General features: G+C 63.8%; 2 protein-coding genes across 3 annotated transcripts; both read right to left on the reverse strand.

Moving 5' to 3' along the window:
• Positions 1–1,079: 1,079 nt before the first annotated feature.
• On the reverse strand, positions 1,080–7,213 carry ANPEP (alanyl aminopeptidase, membrane). The gene is made up of 20 exons (XM_064669377.1): positions 6,267–7,213; positions 5,899–6,044; positions 5,686–5,822; positions 5,479–5,605; positions 5,221–5,375; positions 5,024–5,137; positions 4,764–4,907; positions 4,622–4,687; positions 4,414–4,479; positions 4,080–4,252; positions 3,909–3,988; positions 3,608–3,741; positions 3,445–3,500; positions 3,181–3,328; positions 2,980–3,071; positions 2,726–2,836; positions 2,469–2,636; positions 2,220–2,360; positions 2,021–2,102; positions 1,080–1,445 (listed from the first exon to the last, which is right to left on the reverse strand). The coding sequence occupies exons 1-20, from the start codon at positions 6,860–6,862 to the stop codon at positions 1,293–1,295; spliced, it is 2,889 nt and encodes a 962-aa protein (XP_064525447.1). The 5' UTR covers positions 6,863–7,213; the 3' UTR covers positions 1,080–1,292.
• Positions 7,214–10,890: 3,677 nt separating this feature from the next.
• On the reverse strand, positions 10,891–17,382 carry AP3S2 (adaptor related protein complex 3 subunit sigma 2). 2 transcript variants are annotated; one of them, XM_064669391.1, is made up of 6 exons: positions 16,910–17,382; positions 16,541–16,632; positions 16,343–16,454; positions 15,248–15,319; positions 11,957–12,064; positions 10,891–11,630 (listed from the first exon to the last, which is right to left on the reverse strand). In XM_064669391.1, the coding sequence occupies exons 1-6, from the start codon at positions 16,976–16,978 to the stop codon at positions 11,502–11,504; spliced, it is 582 nt and encodes a 193-aa protein (XP_064525461.1). In that variant the 5' UTR covers positions 16,979–17,382; the 3' UTR covers positions 10,891–11,501. The 2 variants fall into 2 exon arrangements, with proteins under 2 accessions (XP_064525461.1, XP_064525462.1); XM_064669392.1 differs by lacking the exons at positions 16,343–16,454; positions 16,541–16,632.
• Positions 17,383–17,394: the final 12 nt, after the last annotated feature.

The raw sequence follows: 17,394 nt of genomic DNA on the forward strand, positions 1-17,394 counted from the left end.
ACAGGACAGGACTGATGGACACGGGGCACCCCAGGACCCCTGCACCTGGCTCCCAGCTGCCTGCACACCACGAGGTACCCACAGCCCCTCCCCAGCCCAGCCCCTGCTACCGCAGCCCGGGTTGGGGTGGGGGACAGTCCTCATGGAGTGCGAGGCAGGGGGCACGGGGTATCCCACAGCCATGCACCTCACACAGCTCTTCCCACACAGCTCAGCAGCCCCTCAGCCCTGGACAGGCTCGTTTCCCCAGCCCCCCCTACAGCCCTTCTCCTGCCCAACTGCACCCCAGCACAGCACAGATGACCCTGTACCCCAGGGCAGTGACCACACAGGGACGGAGGCATGGAAGTGGGACAGTGGCTTGGCCATGGGTTGGTGGCACAGCCATGCCACGGAGCTGTGCAGGACAGGACAGACACCAGGGTCCTCATTAAAGCTGCCATGCACCACTGCACCCCACCCGTTACTGCTGGACCCACTGCCTGCACCCCAGCATGGGCAGGGTTGGGGGCACCCCTCAGCCTGGTACCCCACACACACAGCCAGGTGCTCCCCTGGGCTGGGGGCTCAGTGTCCCCTCCCAGGCCACCCCCAGTCCGAATGTCTCCCAGGGCTGGAGCAGCAGAGGGACCCACCACCCAGGGTGTCTCCAGCCCCACTGAGCTTCCAGCTCCCCGGGGGTCCTGTCCCTTCCCTGTGCCCAAAGACAGCTCTGACCCTTTGGGGTCCAGGGTAGCCCACAGGGGATAGTCCCTCCTGACTGTCACAGCCACCCCGGTGCCCCCTGCCCTGACCCCGCAGCACCTGCCCAGAGCAGGGGACAGGCAGAGGGGTCCCGGCGCCAGCCCGGGGGGAGTGGGCATGCAGCCCCCCGAGCAGGGCCCAGCAGGAGAGCTCACACACAACCGTCAGACGGGGGGCCCGGGGGCTGGCGTCAGTGAAGCCCCCAGAGCCACTTAGCACCAGGCTCCTAATGGCCCGGGGGGCTTATGGCCCCGTGTCTGCCGCAGGGTCCCTGGCACTTCCTGCCCAGCCCCTCGAAGTCCCTGCAGCGCAGCCCCCCAGCACCCAGTCCAGGAAACTGGACAAGCCTTTTATTTACACACTCCCATGGCTGCACCAGCACAACATCCCTCCCACCCTGAGTCCCCCATGACCCTGCTGCCCATTAACCAGGCGTCAGGCCCCCCACTGGCAGTGGGGGACTGGGGCACAGGGGGCTCAGGGCCATGATGAACGGAGGTTGGAGTGGGTGAGGGTCTGTCCGGGTGGCAGGGGGAGGGCAGGCACCGTTATCTGATCTCGCCCTCGAACCAGTTCAGCACCGTCTCCCGGTTCTCCTTCACCCAGTCGATGTTGGTGCGGGTCCGTTCCAGCGCCTGCTCCAGCGCCCGCGTCCCCGACCCGAACCCGATGTCCTGGTTGTCTTCCTTGAACTGCTCCAGCTGCCAGGCAGAGACGGGGCTGGAGCAGGGTGGGGGCAGGCCTGGCAGCCCCTGGCAGCCCCCGGCAGCCCCTGGCAGACCCCGGCAGCCCCCAGCACCCCCCAGCACCACCCCAACACCACCCCACCAGGAGTACCCCAATAGCCCCTGAAAACCCCTGTGAGCACCCCAGCGCCACCCCAGCAGCTCTCAGCAGCTCCCTGGCAGAACCCCAACAGCCCCTAGGAGCAGCCTGACAGCACCCAGCACCACCCCAGGAGCCCCCAGCATTACTCAACATCATCCTGAGAGCCCCAGTAGCATCCTGACAGCCCTTGGGAGGCCCCCAGCACCACCTCAGCAGCCTCCAGGAGCACTCCAGCAGCCCCCAGCACCCCATGGCAGCACCCAACAGCCTCCAGGAGCACTTCAAAAACCCTTGGGAGCCCCCAGCACCACCCCAGCAGCCTTCCAGCAGCCCCATGGTGGGGACAGAAGCTGCCTGCAGCCCTGGGCACATGAGGGGCAGGAATCCCCCTCTCTGCTGGAGCTGGGGTCCCCATGCCCAGGGTCCCCCCATCAGGGTCCAGCCTCACCTGCTGCAGCTCAAACTCAGAGGAAAAACGCTGGGTCACAGATAAAATCAGGCGGGAGAAGGAGAAGGAGCCACCCCCATACCTGGGAAAGCAGAGGGGTGCTGAGTTGGGGGTCCCGCTGAGCCACAGCGGAGCGGACAAAGGAAGGAACAGTGGGTGTGGGCAGACAGGGATGCCCCCAGCCCCCTGCAGTTCTCACTGGCTGAAGAGAGTCCTCCAGTTGCCGCGGATGAAGTCCCAGGCCAGGGGCTGCCCTACCACGTTGCTGGCAATGCTGTTGATGGTGGAGGTGGCATCCTGCTTCCTGATCTTTGTGGGGTCAACGGTGTACTCCAAGTACCTGGGAGGACACAACGTTGGGTGAGGGGCTGGCAGGGGCAGCAGGCATGATGTGGGGTGAGGGGCTGGTGGGGGCACCCCCATGATGTCCAATGGACCCTGCACCCACCGGCTGAGGATCCAGGAGTGGGGGCTGCAGGCGAGGGCTGTGCGGAGCTTGTCAGCCTCGGACACCACGACGGCCTCCTTGAACCTTGCCCAGAGGAAATCCCACGCGTCCTCCCCGCCCGTGGCCACCATGCTGCAGTAGATGGCCGAGCGCAGGTTCGGGGGAACTCTGTTGGAGTAAGAGCCGTCAGTGCCGGGACCCCCCTGCCGTGCCCAGCCCAGCCACACACACAGTGCCGGGGCTCCCTGGGCACTCACGGGTTGTTGCTGCTGTTTTGCTGCCACTGGCTCAAGTATTGGGTGGCCAACTCCTGGCACTCGGTGATGCCGTATGTACAGGCGGTGCTGATGGCATTGATCTCGTTGTACCTGGGGACAGAGGGGCCATGAGGCTGGAGTCCAGCATGGGGCACCCACCGGCCGGCACAGCTGCAGGCGGGGCCGTGCCCTCTCCCCAGTGTAGTCGGGGAGACTCTGGAGATCCAGCCCAGCCCCGGGGCCACAGCACTCACTGGTCCATCAGGTCACTGGGGATCGTGGTCCAGTTGCTGGTGATGGTCTTGTAGTAGTTGAAGAGAGGAGTCACCTGCTTCTGCATGTATTTCTAGGGGGCAGGAGCAGGTCAGCACCTGGTGGCACTGGCAGCAGCCCCCACTCCCCTGCAGGGGCAGCCCCGGCCCCTCACCCCCGGCACGTGGGGTGGCACCGCTCACCGTCATGGCCCCAAAGACCTCGCTGCGGTCGAACATCAGCTGGAAGTACTGGAGGTTGTTGAGCGCTGCCTCCCAGGGCATGTACTCTGTCTCCTGGCTCAGGAACCGTGTCGTGCTCAGGGCCAAGGTCACGTTGACGTACTTGGCTCTGTCGGGGTGAGGGCAGCGTCAGCTCCCCGGCCCCACCACCACTGCCCACCTCAGGGTGCCCACCCCACCTGGCCCCTCGCCCTTGTGGCACTCAGAGCACCCAGCAGAGCTCACCTGGCCAGGTTAAAGGCGTCATCGATGATCTGGGCACGGTTGATCACAGGGAAGACCTGGAAGAGGACAAAGGCAGCATCTCAGGGCAGCCTGGAGCGGGGTGTGGGGTGCATGGGGGATGTGGGGTGGGGTCCCACACTGCAGCCCCGACCACCCTGCATACCGTGTGGTCAGTGCTGAGCTGGTTGAGGAGCTGGTCCCAGTTCTCCTGGTTGTAGTTGACACGGAAGTATCCACTGACATTGAGGTTCAGCAGGAGCCAGTTGGGACTGTCAACCTTGAACGTGTTGTTGGTGTCTGGAAGGGGACAGCAGGCTCTGCTGGAGCTGACCCCACCCGCTGCGGGGGGGAAAGCTCAGCCCCCACCACCCAGGTGGTTGAGGTACCCCCCAAGGGACCCCAAACTGTGCCAGAGCAGGGAAATTGGCAGCAAAACCACCATTCACAGCCAGGACACACCGTACCTGTGGCTTTGGTCAGCCAGTACCTGTCATTCACAGTGCCACTACGTGTCATCCAGGTGATGGGGACGATCCAGGTGTAGCTGTGCCGGGGACAGACAGGTGATGGGACTGGCCCATACCCCACGACCCCCCAGTCCCAGGTCCCCTGCTGCTGGACCCTGTTCCACTCACTTGAAGACAGAGGGTCTGTCCACTTGGGAATTGGGGTCCAGCAGGAAGTGGGTCTGGCTGATGGTGCCGTCCAGGGTGTTGGCAGTTACCACAGGGAAGCCCATCTGCAGCGTCCAGCGGTCCATGATGTTGCTGATGGTGTCAGGCAGTGGGACCCTGTTGTTCTCCACAGCCTGAGGGGATGGCAACACCGCTGGTCACCGGGGCCAGGGGCACAGGGCCACAGGGCTAAGCCAGTGCTGCACCCCTCACCCAGCACAGGGGGCCCTGTCCCACCAGGCAGCCCCCCAGAGCTGGGTCTGGGGGAACAGCTGGAACACCAGCCCCCTCCTACCTGTTGCAGATGGACCCAGAGGTCAGTGTAGACGGTGTTGTTGTAGGCGAAGGTGTGGAGGTAGGACTGTGGGAAAGCACCAGGAGAGATGGGTGGGCAGGGGCAGGTCTGGGGTGTGGGACACCCCCAGAGTACCCAGGGAGGCCCCTACCATGGGATGCCCACCCTGCACTGGTCTTGCTGCCCCCTGGCACCAGCAGTGTCTCACCTGCAGCCCCTCCTTGAAGACGTCCTCGGTGAGGAAGTCCGAGAGCATACGCAGCACTGCCGCTCCCTGCAGGGACAGCAGGTCAGAGACCCCAGGGACACCCTGCAGCCCACCCCCCACCCCAGGGTGCCTCCGTTCCCACCTTGCTGTAGCTGATGCTGTCAAAGACCTCGCTGATCTGGGCCGGGGTGTTGATCTCATCCTCGCGGGAGGAGAGCGGGTGGGAGGTGGCCAGGGCATCTGTCGCCATCACCACATGCACCTCATTCAGCACCATCAGATCTTTCTGCAGGGGAGTGACAGCACCTGCCTCAGCCCTGCGTGCACCCCCTGGCACCAGGGCAGCCCCCGAGGAGCCTGCTCCCCCTGCCCACGCCCCTGCCCGCTGTCCCCAGCACTCACAATGCTCCAGGAGCGTTCGGCCCAGTCAGCACCCAGGTACTCCACGTACGAGGCAAAGCCCTCGTTCAGCCACAGGTCGTTCCACCACCGCAGCGTCACCAGGTTCCCAAACCACTGTGGGGGGCACAACACCCCATCAGCCACCAGCCATCAGCCCTGGGGGTGGGCAGGGGGTGGGCAGGGGTCGCAGTGGGTACCTGGTGTGCCAGCTCGTGGGCGATGACGGTCACCACCCGCTCCTTGTTGCTGATGGAGGAGTACCTGTCGTCGAAGAGCAGCGAGTTCTCCCGGTAGGTCACCAGCCCCCAGTTCTCCATTGCGCCTGCATTGAAGTCGGGGAGGCCGACCTGGTCTGGGGACAAAGGGGTCCCATCACTGCCTCGCTGACGAGGTGCCATCTGCCCCCCCGCCGCAGGCACCTCGACCCAGCGCCCCAGATGCCCCGCAGGACCCACCAGACTTTGGGAGCGGGTACGGCGTGTCGTAATGTCCCTCAAAGAAGTTGAGGATGCTGCCGGTGACGCTGAGCGCATAGCTGCCCTGGCCCTCGTCAATGGCTTCGGGGCGGCCCCAGATGCTAATCTGGAGAAGAGAGATGCAGGGCTCAGCAGCAGCCCGGGCTCAGCCCAGGTGGGAAGGGGGTGCCCCACACCCCAGCCTACCGTTACATTCCCCGATTCGGTCGTCACGGAGCTGAACTGGCTGACAATGAAGGCCAGCAGGTATGTGGACATCCTGGGAGTGGTTTCAAACTCTGTGACATTCCAGCTCTGCTCGCCCATCATCTCCTGCCGGCTGCCTGCAGGGAGCAGAGGGTCACCCTGCAGCCCTGCCAGGCCCCCAGCCCCCCCGCGGGATCCCACCACCCCACTCACTCTTGACGGGCATGTTGGAAATGGCCGTGTAGTTGGAGGGGTGGATCAGTGTCACTGTGAAGTTGGCTTTCATGGCCGGCTCGTCGAAGCAGGGGAAGGCTTTGCGCGCGTCGGTCGCCTCCATCTGTGTGGTGGCCACCACGTGCCTGCAAGCCAACCCTGTCAGGCCCAGGGGGCCCTGCAGAAGCTACACCCCCCAGTTCCCCTGCTCCCATCCCTGCTGGGGCAGCATGGGGATAAGAGGAGCCCCAAAGCCAGCCCATGCCCTCCCACTCTGTGTCCCCCCACCCTGTGCCCCCCATTCCCCTTCCCACTGCCACCCCGGGCCAGCCCTGTGCCCTTCACGCTGTCCCCTGCCCTCCACCTACTTGGTGCCCGACTCGTCAGTGTACTCGCTGCGGTAGAAGCCAGCCAGGTCGTCGGCCAGCTCCCCAGTGAAGCTGCTGGACAGCCGGTACCTCTGGCCCTGCTGCAGGGGAGCAGTGAGCTCCACCACCAGGTACTGGGTGAGGGTCTCCAACCAGGTGCGGGAGATGGATGGGGCTGTGCCACCGCCCTCCGCCTGCAGCGTGGCATGGAAGGAGCCCTGCATGGTGTAGTTCAGCTTGTTGCTGTGGATGAGGATGAGGTTGGTGGCTTCCACACAGACAAAGACCACACTGCTGTTGCCCTTGAAGATGTACATGTTGTTGGCATCGGGCGTCAGGAAGGGCTGCAGGGACACCTCGTAGATCTCCGGCTGCAGCGTGGTTGGCAGCCTCCACCGGTTCCAGGGGTTGTTGGGGGCAGCGGTGGTGGTGGTGGTGCCAGGGCCAGCTGTGCTGGTGGTGTCTGGATGCGACGTCCCCTTGTTCTTCTCCTGGGCATACACCACCGAGAGCGCGATGATGGTGGCCACGGCCCCCAGGCCCAGCACGATGGCCACAATGCCCACACTCTTGCTGATGAAGAAGCCGGCTGCCATGGTGGGCAGTGGGAGCAGAGCTGGTGGAGGCAACACTGGCACGGGTGCGGCTTTTAGCCTCTTGCTCCCACAAGGTTTATTAGTCCAAGTTAATGGGTGAAGGATTAAATGGCCACGGAGCTCAGGGCGGCGGCAGCCCCTGGCATGATCTTTCCACCTGCCCACCCCCCAGCCTGGCAGGAGCACCAACACCCAGCGCCGCTGCAAGCAGGGGCAGAGCCAGCGGAGGGGGTCACACTGTCGGTGTGAGCTGCCAGCCAGGACCCCCAGGGTGCCTCCCTAGCACTCGCCTGGCTCTGCAATAGGAGCACAGAGAGGGTGGTCACAGCCCGTGGCCACATCCCCACCATGATGCAGGGCACAGTGGGTGTCACCATCAGTCGAGCCCAGACACAGGCTCAGTGTCACCCCGTTTGCTCTCGAGTGACAGGGTGCAAACTGCTGTTGGGGAGTCCCAGATGACCCCCTACCAGCAAGGGGCACAGCTGACAGGCTGCCCCCCCACCAGAGAAAGTGGGGGGGTGGGGGTCAGCGCAGAGGTCTGGCAGCACACAAGGAGGCCGGGAGGAGCCCACCCTGCCCACAGCCCTCTCAAAGTCCAGGGTCATGAATCTGGTGGCACTGGGGTCAAATTCCATCCTGGTGAGCCCAGCCCCAGTGGGCACGTGCAAGGTCCCCACTCAGGGCAGGGTGGGGAGGTGACACATCCTGTCACACAGTGGGAACAGAAACTCTTGTTCCCAAGATCCAGGCGATAGGGAGACATGGGCAGGTGCTGCCAGGAGCCACAGCTGAGGCAAAGGGCAAACTGGGACAGGGCAAGGGGTGTCCTCAGGGAGCCCTGCCCTGTCCCTGACAGCACCCAGCCGCATCCATGGGGATCACTGTGCCTGGCACAAATCACTCTAGATGCTGCATCATCCCTGGCACCCCCTGGTTGGCACAGCCAGGCCATCCCCTGGCCCAGTGGCCACTGCTGGTTTGCTCAGCCCGATCCCTGCCCTGGCTTTGGCCAAAGGCTACAGATCTGGGGACAGGCCCCCAGGACCAGGGGCTACAGCTGGCTGGGAGTGTGCCAGGCACCCTGCACACCCTCCATCCTGCACTGATGGGCACAGTGGCCCTCCCCACAGCCCCTCAGGCATGGCACTCAGGCACCCACCCCCGCTCACCCCAATGCTGATCCCTGTTAACTCCAGCCAGACCCCTCCTCAGGCTTCTGCACTGCCCCACGGCATCCACACCCACTCCCCCAGTGCCTACAGGATCCTGCCCCCCCAGAAGCCCCCTCCATGGAGTCCACAGCAGCACACACACATGTCCCATGTCCCATACGTGGCACAGATGTTGGGCATCACCCACACGGGCACATGGGTCCCTTGAGATTTGGCCCCACACGCCCCAAAGCCTGACACCCCCCAGAGTCCCCCACACCTTCATGCACCCTCGCAGACCCCCCAACCCTCCCCATTGAATACAGGCTCCATAACCTCCATATATGTGAATCCCACTGCTCACCCCACACCCCACAGCCCCCGCCGGCCCCTATGCACCTCCACAGCCCCCTCCCTGACTCGGCCCGCTCCAACCCACCCCCCGGACCCTCGGCTCGGGGTCTGTCCCCACCCCCTTCCCGCGGCAGAAACCCCACTCACCTTCCCGTGCTCAGCCGTGGGCAGCGAGGAGCAACGGGGTCCTGCCCACCCTGCCCCGCTTCCTGCACTCTGCCTGCACCCCTCCTGTCCCCCTGCCTGCACGCGGCTCTGTCCGTCTCAGCTCCGTGCTTTCAGCGCCGGGAGGAGGAAAGTTTCCTCCAGAGCTCCAGGGCAGGAACACCGAGCTCCCGTCCCCTTAGCCCCGTGGCTGCTGGCCGGCGGGGCGGGGGCACGGCTCGGGGCAGACATGGGCTTGGGCTCCCCCCGCACTGGAACAGGCTGAGGAGGCAGCTCTGAGTGGGGAGAAGGTGCCTCCGCCCTGAGCAGAAAGCGACCCCCGGGGCTGCGAGACTCCCGGGACCACCCTCGGGACTCCCGGGGCTGTGGGACCCCCACCGCCCCAGCTCGGAGGCGTTAGCCGGGTGTGCTCGTCCCGTGCCCCTGCTGCGTTGAACCAGCCCCACCCAACCAGCCCCTACAGCCCGGAGCTCGCCGGGGTCCTGCTGGGGGTCCTCTCCCTCACACCAGCCCTGGCCAGGACAGTCAGCACGGGAGTGGCTAGAAGGGGACAAACCATCACCCGGCAGTCACCGAGCCGGGCTGTGTCCCCTCCTCACAGCCCTTGCAGCACCCCGGCACCCCAGGAACGATGTCCGTGCTCGGGTGTCCCCGCTCATCTCCCCAGCCCAGCCCCCTGTACCCCAGCCACAGCTGGCACCCCCTGCCCTGGCAGCGGGGGTTCAGCAATGCTCCCTGCGGGCAGTCACGGCGCTGTGCTCGGGGTGCAGCACTCCCAGGTGCTGGGGAGGAGGCCTGGATTTGGGAACATGCTGTAGCAGGCAAACCCCGACTGAGCTCAGCAAAGCCCGGCACCCCTGAGTGTCACAGCACAGCCCGACTGGGGCGGGCAGTGGGCTTGGGGCCGGGACCCGCGGGAGTCATCCCCAGGATCCAGCCCCGTCTCCCATCTCCGGACCACGCAGGCAGCTCGGAGAGGGAGCGCTGAGACTCCGGGCAGGCCCTGCCCTGCACACGCTGCGGCCCCCCGCTCGCTCTGGGGTGTGGGAGGGGTCCGGTAACCCCACGCAGCCCCTCCGGGCACGACGCCAGGTCGCTGCCAGCGCCGGGCTCTCACAGCTCCCGCACGACCCACCGCCACCGAGGTCGGGGCTGCAGCCCCACGGGCGGGGAAATAGGGGGCCAGGGGTTCAGCCCAGCGCATCCTTGGTGAACCACCCCATGGCAGGCTCGAGGAGAGGGAGCACCCGGGGGCGGTAGAGGGGATCCCCTGCCCCCAGCACGGTCCCCGGTCTCCAGCCTCCCGGAGAGCCTCGGGGCTGAGGCGCCGGCCAGACGCAGGACAGGGAAAGAAGCCGCTACCGGAGCCGTGGAGGAAGCACGTGTGGCCGGACACATCTCCCACCGGCACTGGGGTACTGCGGTGCGGGACCAAAGACATGACCCACGGCAGCCGACCCCCTGGCCCACCGAGCCCCCGGCCTGGCACAGAATGGGATACCAGCACCTCGCCCTGGGGCAAGCCAGAGCTTTCCCCTCCAACCATCCCAGTGCTGCCAGACCCCGAGTCCCAGCCCCAGGACATGGCCCACACATCGCTCACCTGCACCCTTCGCTGCCTGTCCTGGCAGGAGGAGGAGGAGGAGGAGAGCCAGCAGAGAAGAGCACTCAGCAGGTTGCCTGGCTCCTTGACCTCCAGGAGCACTGGTGTGGCTAGTGGCCAGCTGGGGAGGGGTTAAGCTGTAGGGAGGGGAAACGACAGGAAAATTCCTTCCAGGCAGAGTCACGGTTTCCCTGCCAGGGGAAGTGGATGCAGAGCCCGGAGCACAGCTGGGGAGCAGAGGAAGGGCCCTCGGCCAGCCCCAGGGGCTGGTGGCCAGATGAAGCTGCGGTGGAGCCAGGGGCGTGGGGCACATGGCTGGAGGAGCCTGGAGGTCACTGTGGCCCCCAGGACCAGCCACACTCGCCCCTGGCCTCAGGGGACCCCAGTCCCACAGCCCCCACACACCCACCAAGCCGTCAGGGCTCATGGCTGCTCTGCCCAGATGTTCTGCAGCAGGGAGAGGGCAGGAACGCTGGCAGGGGGTGACATGCCAAAGGCTCAAAGCCGGGGATGCCACTGTCACAGCCTGAACTGGGCCATCACCCTCCCTCCACCTGCTCCAGAAGTGGAGATTGCAGCCAGCAACACTGCCCTAAGCCCCCCACCCTCCTCCTGGGCCCCCTTATCCACCTCCTGGGCCTCCACCAGCCCAAAGCCCCCCAGGGCTGCAGCCACCCCAGGAGAGCTGCCCTGGCCCACTCCTGGTGCTCCCACCGGGGCCTGGCCAGCGGCACCCACAGCAGACACAGACACGGGTTCAAGGGCAGTTTATTGGGACACAGGAACACACTCAAGCAGCCCCAGCCTGGCCTGACCCTGTGAGCTGCCACCTGCTCATCCCCCAGCTCACTCAGCTCCCATCCCTCTCGCTGCCATGTCCCCACTCCCGCAGGTCCCCCCCGCACTGTGCCCAGGGTTTGCAGCAGCTCCCAGGAGTGACCCCCACCCAGCTGGGGTCCACCCCAGTGAGCAGGACCAGGGCAGGGGACAGCCATGGCCAGGAGGATGGAGGAGACAACCTGCAGCTCCTGATGAAGCTGTCACTACAGGCATGCATTTACCACTGGGAATCCCAAGAATCCTGGGAGAGGCAGGAACCGGCTCTTCCCCACATCGAGGAGAGGTTGCACTTCCATGGGGAGGGAGGGGAAGGAAGGGCACTCGCCTTCTTGAGGGACCAGAGAGCAGAACTGAGCCCAGGTCCAGGGTGAGACACCCTCCATCCCATTCTCTGAGCCCTGCCACTGCTCCCTGCCCTCGGTCAGCCCAGGCATCCTGGCAACACTGGCCCCTGGGTACCACACAGGCAGTCCTTGAGAGGAGCCGGGGACCCCAGCTCTGCTTGGCCCCTGCCATGGGCCGCTCACATGAACTGGGACAGGTTGGGCACTTTGATGTTGATGTCCCCGATGTTGATGTTGCGGGGGATCTCGGGCAGGTTGATGTTCTTCACGGCTGACACAGCGCGGGAAGGAGCGGCCGAGAGGCCTCCCTGGGGACAGAGAGACTGTGACCACTGGCCCCCGCCCCACAGCACGCGGGCTGCATCTTACCAGTGACAGTGCAAATAGGGCAATAAACCTTTTATTGCCTCGGGTCATTATCCTGATGGGAAAAGCCACTCCCATGCTTGGGCAGCTCCCCCGTGCTCCTGAACTGCTGATGTCCCCAGCCCCACCCCGAGGGCTCGGGCAGGCAGAAACTGGGGATAGCCCAGATGTCTCCCCCACATGCCCACCCCAGACCTCACAGGCCAGCTCCCCTCGCAGCCCAGGGTCCGTCAGCCCCATGGGGCAAAGCCACAGCATCAATGCTCACCTCCGCCTTCTCCAGCTTGCCCTGGGCCTCCACCTGTGCCACGATCTCATTCATGTTGGTCTCCAGCACCATCCCACCGATCACCATCTCCTGCAGGATGTGGTGAACCTAACAGGGAGGGAAGAAGGGAAGGGAAGGTTGAGAGCCCAGCCCTGGCCTGGCAGCGGCCACAGCGCTGGCATGGAAGCATGTCAGGGGCCAGCATCTCCCCTAAGGAGATAAATCCAGCTCCATCCCCTCCTCAGCTGCCCAGAGAATGAGAAGATGGCCATGGTCCTTGGCATGGGAAGTCCCACGGTCCTATTTACCACCCCTGCTCTAGAAAACACCCACTCCAGAAGCCAGAGCGAACAGACCACCGGGCACAGGGCAGCCCTCAGAGGCCAGATCCAACCCATCCTGCTGGCACAGCCTGGCTGCACCACTTCTGACACAGCCAGTGAAGTCTGATCCCTCCCTGGGCCAGAAACCAGGTCACAGCAGGAATGTGTGCTAGAGAGGACCCCAGTGAGCAGCAGGGACCCCACCGGGCAGGACACTTCTCCCCAGGAGCAGCTCCTTCTCCCCAGAAAGCCAGGCCAGAGCCTGGCTTCTCCACTGTCTCTTAGGAAAGACAGGACTGTGATACAGGCACAGAAAAAGCACAAAACTGCCAAGGGAGTCTACTCCTTCCTTCCCTGGGGTTCCTTAGGTCCAAGGATGAACAGCCAAGGGAGGCTGGTGGAATCATACAGCCACGGCAGGGAAAGGGCCACTCGTGGTTTGCAATCTCAGAAATCCCAACCAGCCCCAGGGTGGCAGCCAGGCTGTGCTGGTGGCTGCAACTACCCTCAACTCCAGGATCCAGCTCAGCCAGGCATTCCCTGCACAATCAGCAGCTCCTGCTGAGTTCCCAGCACAGATAATGGATTTATGGGTCCCAGTTACTTCCACGAAAGAGGCTGTGCAGGAGCATGGTCAGGTTACGAGATTGTTTAATGGCCTCACAGGGCCAGGCTGCACTTGTCAACATCACATGGCAAACACTGCCAGGGCAATGCTGGGGAGAATAAAGACAATGAGAAAACCTGCTCCAAGGGGGAAACCAAGCTCTGTGCCAACGGTGAGGTGGTCCATCCCAGGGCTCCCCATGAGTTCCATCCTGCTCCGACAGTGCCTGGAGCAGCGAGGTGTGCGGGATCAGCACAGCACGGGGTGAGCCACAGGTACCATGGCAGCTCCTGGGACTCCCAGAGCCCTGGGACCCCCCTCCCACAGCCCAGCCCCGGCACACACCGCGCCGGCCAGAGCGAGCAGCCCCCACAGCCCGACAGCATCTGGGAACATCAGGAAATGTTCCTTCAAGGTCTGGCTTCAGCCCAAGTTGGCCCAACACCAACGGGGCAGAAATCCTGAGCAAGCTTTGTTTTCCAAGCTGAAGCACAGCACTTCCTGAGCAATCCGTGTCCCCTGCAGGACCCCACAGCTGCTGAGTGCAGCTCGTGCTCCTCTCCAAAGTGGGAAGCACGACCGGGAGGAGGTGGGCACAGCTCCCCCCTGAGCCTCCCCATGTGACAGGGGGGCCCCACAGCTCTGAGGCTGGGGAACCCAAAGCTCAGATAAAAGCACTGGTGTCACTGGTGCCCAACCAATGTCCCCCTTCATCTGCCCACGGCAGGCACAGGGCTCCAGATCTGCAGCAGTTCTGGTCCCACAACCCCTGTGCTGCAGGTAGTGCAAGGTGAATCTTGAGGCAAAGAGAGAAATCACAGGATGCAGCCAAATCTGCACCTGAACTCCTGTCAGCCCCTGCCTGGGGAGACACTCACAACCCTGCCAGGGCATCCAAGGGGTGCAAACCAGAGCCCAGCAGGACGCACTGGCACATTCCCAGCGCCCCAAACACTGTCCCTCTGTGACCAAGCTCCTGGAAGCACAGGAACATGAGCACATCCGAGAAATAAACACGTGCCAAATATAGAAAGAGATGGGAGGACCAACTGACAGGGGCCAAGACTCAAGTCAAAGCTTGGAAGCAGCAGGAGCACAGGACGCGAAGTAAACAAGGCTGGGAGGGTCTGGGATGACTGAGCTGTAGGGTCTCCCCTATCAGAACCCCCTGATTCCTGTCTCCTGAACATTCTTCCAGGCAGGAGAGGTCAGAGGAAGGGTGACCCCGCTCTTGCTGGCAGAGCTGACAGGCTATGGGGTGAGGTGCCCTGCCCCAGGGCTGCAGGCTGGCTGTAGGGCTCAGTGTAAACCCAGAGTAAGGCTGAGTGAAAAGCTGCCAGGTCCTGGTCATCCACAGGGTCAGACCCCATGAGCACATCCTCCCCCCACTGCGGGCAGGGGTGATCTGGGCAACTGCCACCGCTTCTCCCACGGCTGCTCCTCCCTCATTCCTCCTTTGATAAACCCTTGATAAGTGCTTTTGCTGACAACATAATCATGTGGCATTTCAGAAAGGTTACAGCTGGGTAAACGGTAAAACCAAAGCTTGATATAAGCAGCTGGGAACACAGAGACCCCCCAGACCTGCTCACTCCCCTTCCCTGCCAGTTCCCAAGTTGGAATCACCAACAGAAAGGGGACATTTTTCTTTTCCACTGCTCTTTTTTGTTGACATGTTTTTGTCTTCAGCAAAGCAAGAAAATCTTGATTAACAGCAACGCAAGCACAGCACCGTCAGCCAAGCCTCTCCCTGCTCCAAGCCTATTCCTGGCTATCTACTCCTGGCTATCTTCAGCCTCATGACCCAGGAGATGATCAAAGGGGACAGGTTTCCGCCCAGAAACTCAGTCCAGCTCAAGAGGAAGCATTACAGGCTGTGGCTCAAACCAAAGTTTACCCAGCACTTTGAATTCCAAATACCTCCATTGTTTGTTCACTTTTTTTCCTGCAGCCATTGTTCCTTCCCTTTTTTTCCCCTGCAGCTGTAGTAAAATGTTAAGGACTCCCAAGGAGTGTCACAGCTGGGGCAGAGGCAGAACGCCCCAGCACCACACCAGAGCCTGCCCAGTTCCACCAGCACAGCCCTGGAGCACAGATCCCTGTCACTTGGCTGCGGTCACCTGGCACCAGTCCCTGGAGCCATGGCTGGGCACAGCTCACCCCTGGGCTCAGAGCAGCCTAGCACTTGGATCTCTTGTCAAGAGAACACGATGCAGCTTCCTAAGACCCCTGGCTGAATATCTTTGCACCCAGGATCGCAACCCCTGGCCACACAGTGACCCCTGATGCCTCCACACTTTCCTGGCCAGCTCCTGCCTGTGGGAGCGCAGGCTCTGGAGCAGCAAGGAGCCCATCACCCACCTTGTCCATGTGGAAGATGAGGTCCAGCTCACAGACGTTCTCAAAGCATTTGTCCAGTGTCTCCACAAACACCTGGGGAAGCAGAAAGGACAGTCAGCACAGAGACCAGGCAAGATGGTCACACAGTCCCATGGAACGCTCCAGGCATGGGGCAGAGCAGCTGGAAAGATGGAAAAGGCCCTGGGGCTGCTGGTGACAGAAGCTGAACATGAGCCCAAGTGTGCCCAGGTGGGCAAGGAGGCCAATGGCCCCTGGGCTTTGCCAGCACTGCTGTGGCAGCAAGGCCAGGGCAGTGCCTGTCCCTTTGCTGGCACTGCTGAGACCTCGAGGGCTGTATCCAGTTCTGGGCCCCTCAGACAAGAGACACATTGAGGGGCTGGAGCTTGTCCAGGGAAGGGAACAGAGCTGGGGAAGGGGCTGGAGCAGCAGGAGCAACTGAGGGAGCTGGAGGGGCTCAGCCTGGAGAAAAGGAGGCTCAGGGGGGATCTTCTCCCCATGTCCCGGTGTTTAAAGGGTGGCTAAAATGCTGGAAACTCCCTTCATACAAGGAGTCATATGGAAAGTCACAGGGTGATGGATACAAGTTCCTCTTGGGGAGATTCCAGTTAGACACAAAAGGAAAATTTTTCCCAAACAAAACACTCAGCCATTGGAATAATCTTACAGAGGAAGTAATTGGATTCCCCGACGCTGGACACCTTCAGGTGCATCTGGCCAAGGTGCTGGGCCTTGTCTAGGCCGTGCTTTGAACTGAAAGGTTGGACCAGACAATCCCCGAGTCCCTGCCAACCTGGGATTCTATGATTCTAGGATTAACTTTTGGACTTGATGCTCTTAAGGGTCTTTTCCACCCTGAAATGATTCTATGGTTCTATTTTTTAAAGCCATTCATTTGGGTTGGCTTCTCCCCCTCTGCCCGTGGCGGAGCAGCCACGAATGGGCTCAGAGGGCACGTGCAGCCCCCCTTCCCCCTGCGGCCCCCGAGTGGCTCTTCAGGCCTCCCAGGGCTGGCACAGGGATGCCACGGGCATGAAATGTACCTGAAAGGTGTCGGGGCGGGGCTGTGCCCAGGGATGGGACCCTGCAGGGACACACCTGGATGAGGTCCAGGATGCCCAGCTCGCTCTCCGAGGAGTCCACGCAGAAAACAAAGTACAGCGTGGCATAGTGCCGGTAGATCAGTTTGTAGTCCGAGCCGCCGAACAGGCTGTGGGGACACGAGGAGAGCTGAAGGGCTCTGGGGGGGCCATCTGGGCGAGGCGCAGCCCGGCACAGCCCCTCCCCGGCCGGTACCTGCCGCACTCGAGGAAGTTGCAGATGTGGTCATCCCGCTTCAGCACCAGGTGGAAGGTGTCGCGGATGATCTGCTGCTGGGCCTCCTCCGCCTGCCGGCAGGACACAGCCGAGGGCACCCGTGGGGGCACGTCCCACCCGTGGGACCCGCGACCCCCGCTGCCCCTGGGACACCGTGAGCCGGCGGCTCCGGGCGACAGGCCGGTCCCGGAGCCAGCCCGGGGCATCCCGAAGGACACGGCCAGGGCACCGGCAGGGCTCCGCCACCCCGCAGCGACCGCCCCGGTCCCGGCCCCCCCAGCCCCGCCGAGCCCCGCCGAGCCCCCCCACACCTCCAGCCCCGCACCGATCCCGGCCCCGGTCCCGCACCAGGTGTTGGTAGAAGCGGACGAGCCGCGGCTTCCCGTGGTTGTTGAACACCAGGATGGCGTTGATCATCCCGGCGGCGAGTCGGGCCGGGCCGGGAGGAGGCCCGGGAGCAGCACCGGGAGCAGTCCCGGGACCGCGGCCGCCCCGCAGGAAGCCCCTCGCCCGCCCCGGAAGCGCGGCGGCGGCGGCGGCGCTGCGGCCCGGCCCGGTGGGCTGAGCCCCGCGGGGACCCTGCGAAGCCGCCGGGGCTCGGGACCGGCCCGGGGTGCGGGGTCGGGCTCGGGGGGATGCTCAGAGCCGCTCCTGGGAGGGGGCTCCCCGGGACGGCGCGGCTGCACCGGGGCCTGCCGCCGGGCGGGACGGGCGGTTCCTCGCGGCCCGCGGCGGGGCAGGATGGGCAGGTTTGGAGCCGGGATGCGGCCACTGCTGCCCGCGGCGGGACCACCGGGACCGCCGGGACCACCGGGACAGCCGGGACCGCCGGG

Source organism: Pseudopipra pipra, chromosome 12, assembly GCF_036250125.1.
Source record: "Pseudopipra pipra isolate bDixPip1 chromosome 12, bDixPip1.hap1, whole genome shotgun sequence".
NCBI lineage: Eukaryota > Metazoa > Chordata > Aves > Passeriformes > Pipridae > Pseudopipra > Pseudopipra pipra.

Bases quoted from the DNA above. Each gene is read 5' to 3' on its own strand.
- ANPEP (XM_064669377.1), bottom strand. From the start codon at position 6,862: ATGGCAGCCGGCTTCTTCATCAGCAAGAGTGTGGGCATTGTGGCCATC. The intron at 6,045-6,266 runs GTAGGTGGAGGG...GTTGGCTTGCAG, and splicing joins ACTGACGAGTCGGGCACCAA to GCACGTGGTGGCCACCACAC. The intron at 1,446-2,020 runs GTGAGGCTGGAC...TCTGCCTGGCAG, and splicing joins CTGAGTTTGAGCTGCAGCAG to CTGGAGCAGTTCAAGGAAGA.
- AP3S2 (XM_064669391.1), bottom strand. From the start codon at position 16,978: ATGATCAACGCCATCCTGGTGTTCAACAACCACGGGAAGCCGCGGCTC. The intron at 16,455-16,540 runs GTACCGGCCGGG...GTGTCCCCACAG, and splicing joins AACTTCCTCGAGTGCGGCAG to CCTGTTCGGCGGCTCGGACT. The intron at 15,320-16,342 runs GTGTGTCCCTGC...CTGCTTCCCCAG, and splicing joins GCATCCTGGACCTCATCCAG to GTGTTTGTGGAGACACTGGA.